The sequence below is a fragment of the Chiloscyllium plagiosum genome, unplaced genomic scaffold (assembly GCF_037043375.1).
Source record: "Chiloscyllium plagiosum isolate Xiang-an unplaced genomic scaffold, Cpla_swu_hap1 HiC_scaffold_4, whole genome shotgun sequence".
Lineage (NCBI taxonomy): Eukaryota > Metazoa > Chordata > Chondrichthyes > Orectolobiformes > Hemiscylliidae > Chiloscyllium > Chiloscyllium plagiosum.
Genome location: NW_028270142.1, coordinates 63,194,223 through 63,202,495, shown reverse-complemented (window position 1 = coordinate 63,202,495; position 8,273 = coordinate 63,194,223). Strand labels below are relative to the sequence as shown.

Below are 8,273 nucleotides of genomic sequence, written 5' to 3'. Positions count from 1 at the left end.
AAGTACAAAGCAGTTCCTATTTTCTCTCAGTCAGTGACACAAAAGAATATCTCATGGTATTGCTGTACTTCAACAGGTACAAAAGGTCATAGGCTCATGGTCTAATACATCATTGAGAGTTTATTTTACAACATTGTAACATTCAACCATTATTTTTCGCAATGTGATTTTGATGTTATTTTCAGAAATTTTAATTAAGAAGAGAGGTTTTTTTTTATTCTTTTGCATAACTCTCCCTAATAATGATGTAAGAGAGATGCTACCAGAGATTTGCCAAAGGTTGCACGTATTAGCTGTATTTGGTTGTGAAGCAATTCCAGGAATGCGATTAAATTTCTTACACATTCCAACACTAGTGGGATTGCCAAAACCTGCAAATAAAGTCAGGAGTTGAGGGCATGGCAATGAATATAATAAAAAGTCTCTAGTAGTTTCTTGACCTCTATCGTGGGTTTGTCTGGCAAAGCAAACTGTGCTGGAAATTGATCTGAAAGGCCTGAAGCCATATTGCCTTTGGGAGAATTTTCTCAGCTACAGGAAGGAGGTGATTCATGATAATGTGAGTTGGGATTTTACTTGTGATGAACAAGAGGGTAGCACCTCAATAATTCTGGGCTGGGATTAAGCAAGGTCCTCTATTCACAAACTAGCTAACATTGGCTGCTCGTCTCCATCAGAGACCAACTGACCTTTTTTTGTCTGCATTAACGTGATCTCTTGGAAACCACTTTAACATTTGCAGCCTTCATCCCAAACCAGACTGACCCCTATAGATATGATCATCTACAGCTTTTGATGGTTGCATTGTCGTTAACCTCTCTCCACCAGATTTGCAAGCCGCTTCGGATCTTTGAAATTTTGCAAACAAGAAACTCATCCTGTCCTTCTGTTGCCAAAATAAAGGACATCTATCAACCAACATCGGGTCAATCAAATATTCCTTACATAAGACCATAAGACATAGGAGCAGAAATTAAGCCATTCGGCTCATTGAGTCTGCTCCACCATATAATCATGCCTGATAAGTTTCTCAACCCCATTCTCCCTCTTTCTCCCTGTAACCCTTGATTCCCTTAACAATCAATTACCTATCTACCTCAGTCTTAAATATACTCCATGACTTTGCCTTCACAGCCTTCTGTGGCAATGAATTCCATTAATTTACCACTCTCTGGCTGAAGAAGTTTCTCCTTATCTCTGTTCTAAAGGATCTTTCCTTTACTCTAAGGCTGTGCCTTTAGGTCCTAATCTCTCCTACCAATGGAAACAGCTTTCCAATATCCAGTCTGTGCAGGTTATTCAGTATTCTGTAAATTTCAATTAGAATCCCCCTTTATCCTCCTAAGCTCCTATCGAGTATAGACCCAGAGTCCTCAAACGTTCCTCACATGTTAAGCTTTTCATTCCTGGCACCATTCTTGTGAACCTCCACTGAACCACTCCAGAGCCAGTGCATCCTTCCTGAGATATCAGGCCTGCACACAGTACTCCAAATGTGATCTGACCAAAGCCTTACAAAGCCACAGACGTACATCCCTGCTTTTATATGCAAATTCTTTCAAAATAAATGCCAAAATTGCATTTGTCTTCTTAACTACTGACTCAACCTGCAGGTTTACCTTGAGAGCATCCTAGAGTAGAACTCCCAAGTCTCTCTGCACTTCAGACTTTGAAAGTTTCCTCCCATTTAGAAAACAGTCCATGCCTCTATTTTTCTTACCAAGCACTTTTCCACATTATACTCCATCTGCCTCTTCTTTGCCCCCTGTCCTAACCTGTCCAAATTCTTCTGCAGCCTCTCCACCTCCTCAATGCTGCCTGTCCCAATACCTGCCTCTGTATCATCTACAAACTTAGCCAGAATGCCCTCAGTTCCTTCATCTTTATCGTTAGTGAATAAAGTGAAAAGTTGTGGTCCCAACACTGAGCTTTGCTGAACATCACTTGTCATCAGTTGCCATCCTGAGAAGTATCCTTTCATCACCACTCTCTGCTTTCTGCTCGACAGCCAAGCTTCTATCCAAGCTAGCACCTTGTCTGTAGTTTCTTGGGCCCTTATATTACTCAGTAGTCTCCTGTGTGGCACCTTGTCTAAGGCCTTCTTGAAGTCCAGGTAGATAACATCCATTGGCTCTCCTTGGTCTAACCTGCTCATTACTTCCTCCAAGAATTCTAGCAGATTTGTCAGACATGACCTCCCTTGCTGAAACCTTGCTGACTTTGCCCTATTTTACCACACGCAGTATTCAGAAATCTCATCCTTCACAACAGACATCAAAATCTTCCCCACAACCAAGGTTAGGCTAATTGGTCTGTAATTTTCCATTTCTGGCCTTATTACTCCCTTTTTAAACAGCGGTGTCGAGTTTACAATTTTCCAGTCCTCTGGGACCCTCCTTGACTCTAGCGATTCCTGCAATATCACCATGAACGCCTCCACTAACTCTTCATCTATCTCATTTAGAGGAATGGGGTTTAGTCCGTCTGGTCCAGGTATTTATCCACCCTCAAACCATTAAGTTTTTTTAGCACCTTGTTCTTGATGATGGCCACCATACTCTGCTCTGCCAGCTGACTCTCTCGAATGTTTGGGATATTACTCATGTCTTCCACCGTGAAGACTGATGCAAAGTAATTATTCAGTTCTTCAGCCATTTCCTTGTTCCCCACTACTATCTCTTCAGCATCATTTTCCAGTAGTCCAATGTCCACTTTTGTCTTCCTTTGCTCTTTATTTATCTAAATAAACTCTTACAATCTTCCTTTATATTACTGGCTAGATTACACTCATATTTAATCTTCTTCCCCCTTATTTCTTTTTTTGTTGTTGCCCTCTGTTGGTCTTTGTAAGCTTCTAGTTTCCCACTGCCCTTTGCCACATTATATGCTTTCTCTTTTGCTTTTATGCTATCCCTGACTTTCCTAGTCAACCATGGTTGTCTCACCTTGTGCCATGTTTCTTTTTCCTAGGGATGAATTTTTGCTGTGTCCTGAATTACTCCCAGAAACTCCTGGCATTGCTGTTCCACTGTCTTTCCTGCTCAGCTTCTCTCCCAGCCAATTCTACCCAGCTCCTACCAGTTGCCTTTATTCAGCTTTAATACTGTTACTTCTGATTCAATCTTTTTGCTCTCAAATTGCAGAGTAAATTCAATCATGTTATGATCACTGCCTCTTAAGAGTTAAAAATCACACAACACCAGGTTATAGTCCAACAGGTTTAATTGGAAGCACACTAGCTTTCGGAGTGACGCTTCGAAAGCTAGTGTGCTTCCAATTAAACCTGTAGGACTATAACCTGGTGTTGTGTGATTTTTAACTTTGTACACCCCAGTCCAACACCGGCATCTCCAAATCTTAAGAGTTCCTTCACCTTAAGCTCCCTTATCAAATCTGCCTCATTGCACAACACTAAATCCAGTATTGCCTGTTCCCTAATGGGCTCCATCACAAGTTGCTCGAAGGAGCCATCTTGTATACAAATTCCTTTTCTTGCAGTCTGATTTTCCCAGTCCACCTGCATATTGAAATCTCCCATGATCACTGTGACTTTGCCTTTCTTAAACACTTTTTCTATCTGCTGGTGTATCTTATGCCCCAGCTCCTGGGGGAGCTGTTTGGAGGCCTGTACCTAACTCCAACCTTTTTTTTAACCTTTGTGGTTCCTCACTTTTACCCACACAGATTCTACATCATCTGACCCTACTCTGTTTCTTACTATTGCTCGTTTCAACAATACGTTAAAGGAGAGCCTCTGCAATATATTGAGCACTTCCTACACAACGGTAGTGCAGCTATTGAGATAGGTGACTACCTTGGATGACTTCAGACTAGCAGCGAGTGTTAATAATGATCATCTCTGTGAGCAATATTCCCTCTACGCTGCCGATCCGAGGGTCCGTGTAAGGTGATTGGCGAGCCAAAGTATCTTGCATCATTGGTTCCTAGTCCTGGAAGTCACTACACGAGGACCTTGGGGGTCTGCAGACAAAAATCAAAATTAGTGTGAACACTATCCAGAGGTCAGCAAATGTTTTAGTGAACACAGTGTTATGCTTCTGTGTTGCAGCAAAATCTGAGTCGTGTATCAGTGTTATATTAGAGTGTTAGAGAAAATCCGTCAGCAGTGCCTCCAGATTTGCTGGGAGGACCATTAAAAAAACACTAGACTCCATCTTGAAACTAGATCCACAAATATTCAAGTAAAATGCAAAGTAAACTTCAGGACTCTGTGATTACATGGTCAGAAATAGTCTTTTTGATCTGAATCTGAAATGGCTAATATTTAAGGGAAGGACAAAGAAAATACTTCAAAGAGACCGAAGGTCTGAAGCTGTCCCTTGAATAGAGTAGTTTGGACTTTAATGGCTGGAAGAAGTTGTTCAGAGTTGTGACAACTTGTTCATGAAGCTGCATCACTCTGAGTCCCAGTGCCTCAATGATAACCGGAAAGGAAAGAGAGCCAATCCTGCTTATCTGATCCCACTGCCCTGTGTGGTGTCCTGTCACGTGGCCAATAACCTGTGTAGGCTAAAGTAGAAGACTTATAACAGAAATGTGCAACCTTGAGTAGACATTATCCTCAAATCATAGGACTCTTTTCAGCAACACTCCCCAGGACCTTACCATTAAGTGTATAAGTCCTGCTAAGATTTGCTTTCCCAAAATGCAGCACCTCACATTTTAGATTAAACTCCATCTGCCACTTCTCAGCCCATTGGCCCATCTGATCAAGATCCCATTGTAATCTGAGGTAACCTTCTTTGCTACCCACTACACCTCCAATTTTGGTGTCATTAGCAAACTTACTAACTCTACCTGTAATGCTCACATCCAAATCATTTATATAAATGATGAAAAGCAGTAGACTCAGCACCGTTCCTTGTGGCACTCCACTGGTCACAGGCCTCCAGTCTGAAAAACAACCCTCCACCACCACCCTCTGTCTTCTACCTTTGAGCCAGTTCTGTATCCAAATGGCGAGTTCTCCCTGTATTCCGTGAGATCTAACCTTGCTAACCAGTCTCCCATGGGGAACCTTGTCGAACACCTTACTGAAGTCCATAGAGATCACATCTACTGCTCTGCCCTCATCAATCCTCTTTGTTGCTTCTTCAAAAAACTCAATCAAGTTTGTGAGACATGATTTCCCACGTACAAAGCCATGTTGACCATCCTGAATCTGTCCTTGCCTTTCCAAATGCATTCCAAAGACCTTGGAGTCCAGGTTCATAGCTCCTTGAAACTGGAGTTGCAAGTAGATAGGATAGTGAAGAAGGCGTTTGGTATGCTTTCCTTTATTGGTCAGAGTATTGAGTACAGGAGGTGGGAGGTCATATTGCGGCTGTACAGGGCATTGGTTAGGCCGCTATTGAAATATTGCGTGCAATTCTGTTCTCCTTCCTATCGGAAAGATGTTGTGAAACTTGAAAGGGTTCAGAAAAGATTTGCAAGGATGTTGCCAGAGTTGGAGGATTTGAGCTATAGGGAAAGATTGAATAGGCTAGGGCTGTTTTCCCTGGAGCGTCGGAGGCTGAGGGGTGACCTTATAGAGGTTTATAAAATCATGAGGGGCATGGATAGGATAAATAGACAAAGTCTTTTCCTTGGGGTCGGGGAGTCCAGAACTAGAGGGCATAGATTTAGGGTGAGAGGGGAAAGGTAAGAAAGAGACCTAGGAGACAACTTTTTCACGTAGAAGGTGGTACGTGTATGGAATGAGTTGCCAGAGGATGTGGTCAAGGCTAGTATAATTGCAACATTTAAAAGGCATCTGGGTGGGTATATGAATAGGAAGGGTTTGGAGGGATATGGGCCAGGTGCTGGCAGGTGGGACTAAATTGGGTTGGGATATCTGGTCGGCATGGACTGAAGGGTCTGTTTCCATGCTGTACATCTCTATGACTGCTGATGATGACAAATATTGCATTTTTTTAAATAGTTGTAACTGCAATTTGTACAACAAGTGGAGATACATTTTGAGTATAAGTCATCAAATATCCTGCATGAATTATCTTTTTGAAAAGGAATTTATATTTTTTTTAAAAAGTTTTATACAACTGTTGTAACATTTAATAATTATGAAATATACTGCTTTGTAAAAGGATTTTATATTTGTCAATGGAGATATGCAGAAAAGTTAGAATGCCCACTTATTATCATCATTGCATTAAACCATGTAGAAGTAATCTAAAATTGTCCTTTATTTTGTGATGTATTTTGGCAGCGATTTTTGATGTATCTTTTATAGTGGAATAGTGATGATTTAACTTGTCAAATGCTGTCTGTCGTGTAATGTGGTTTGCTTCATGTCAGAGAATTTTTGGTGAAAAGAATCCTTTTGACCTAATTGCATTTTTAATTTTCTAGGATGAACATAATCTAATGGAGCTGATTGAATTTGCAAACCACGCTTTGGTTTGCCTTCCGTATCATCAGCAGCTGAAAATGATCCTTAGATGTGTTGAAATCTGCTCAAAAATGTAAAGACTGGGAATATCTCATTAAGATTGTACCTTTCCTGACTTTCAGGATTGCACGCTGTATTGACAAAGCATCTTCTTTAAACACAGTTTCTCATTAGTAGAACCCAAGGAATGCCTCCTGTTGATTCATTGGAATATGTCAAAGACAACTTGGATTTGTTTAGTGAATCAGATTATTTTGCTTAATGTGAAAATGATTGTTATTTGGACTGTTTTTGAAATGTCCATGCACTCTAATGTAGGATGCGGATGATTTGCCTAAGACATGCACGGTGTCTTAGTGGTTAGCACTGCTGCTTCACGGCGCCAGGGACTTAGATTGGATTTCAGCCTTGAGCGACTGTCTGTGTGGAGGTTGCACATTCTCCCTATGTTTGCGTGGGTTTCCTCTGGGTGCAGTGGTTTTCTCCCACAAGCCAAAGTTGTGCAAGTTAAGTAGATTGGTAGTACTAAATTGCCCCTCGTGTCCAAGGATCACAAGCTAGGTTAATTAGTCATAGGAAATACAGGGTTACAGGGATAGGATAGGGGTTTGGGTCTGAGTGGAATTCTCTTCAGAGCATCATTTCGGACTTAGTGGACTGAATGGCCGACTTCCACACTATTCTAGGAACTGCTAGGTAACGTTATTGTTCAATATTTTAGGATTTAAAGACTTAGCAATGTAATTTTTGTTTGAAAATCTGCTCAATTCTGTTAAAGTAAATGAATTAACAATTTGACCAATTATTTTTCATGTATTTTTGACATTAATTTTAAGGGATCTATGAGCACTTGAATCCTGGGATCAGGGTCGAGACATGAGTTTAAATCCCAACTCTACTGCAATGTGATTGATTCTTAACTGTTCCCTGCAATCGTCTAATAAGCCACTCAGTTGTGTTTAAGAAGTTTGTTGCACTTTATCACCAATTTCTGAAGGGGAGAAGTTGTGTAAAACAGTTATTAATTTAGCTTCAAATTATTATATTAGATTTTTCTTTCAATTTTTGCTTATTTATTTTCTTTAAATTCATCGTAATATTCTGTTGTCTGGAGGCTGTAGTGCTTGATGATGCTACCTGATTTGATCACTAGAAGGGGTTGGCAAATCAGTCTCGAAGGGCCAAATAGCTTATTTCTGCTTCTAAATCCTAATCAAGTTTTCCCCTGTAGCCCTGTTCTCATGCACATCCCTTTCCTTCATGCCCTTCCCCACTTTCCTCGAGTTCTATCTGGCACGTTTACTTTGCTCATAGGCCTTCACAAGTAATTGTAACTATGACATTAAATTTAAATATCACACCACATCTGTACGAAACTTAAGGTTATAAGAACTTTTATATGGACTAAATGAACTTGGAGACTAACCTGGAGGAATGCCTTTTCAATTAAAATATAATTTTTTTTGCACAATACGTGCAACTTTGATAAATAAGTTTCTATGTTGCAATTAAAGTAAATATATCAAGACACACACCCCTAATTTGATGTCAAAATAGTATTGAGGCAAATGAAACTCAGTTACTTATGTGCAAACAGTGCATCAGCTATTGCTGTTACACAGTTAAACTCCTATATCCAAAATCTGCTGTCCAATTTGTGCCATACTGCCAATAGTTATGCATAAAAACCTGTTTCTTCTTTGCCTTTTCAATGAAACACATCACTAGATGTGAAGTTGTTGTATTTCCGAGTTAAATAACAAAATTAAATTTTGTCTGTTTCATGCTAGGTACCGTTTACATTAACATAGAACATTACAGTGCAGTACAGGCCCTTCGGCCCTCAATGTTGCGCTGCCCTGTC

General features: G+C 40.4%; 1 protein-coding gene across 4 annotated transcripts in view; it reads left to right on the top strand.

Annotated features, from left to right (window-relative positions):
• Nucleotides 1-8,273, top strand: part of rttn (rotatin) — a 218,140-nt gene that overhangs the window by 62,472 nt on the left and 147,395 nt on the right. For all 4 annotated transcript variants that reach the window (XM_087986291.1, XM_087986292.1, XM_087986290.1 and 1 more), the window contains exon 13: nt 6,370-6,482. In XM_087986291.1, the coding sequence (XP_087842417.1) occupies nt 6,370-6,482 (113 nt within the window). The remainder of the gene's footprint in view (nt 1-6,369; nt 6,483-8,273) is intronic.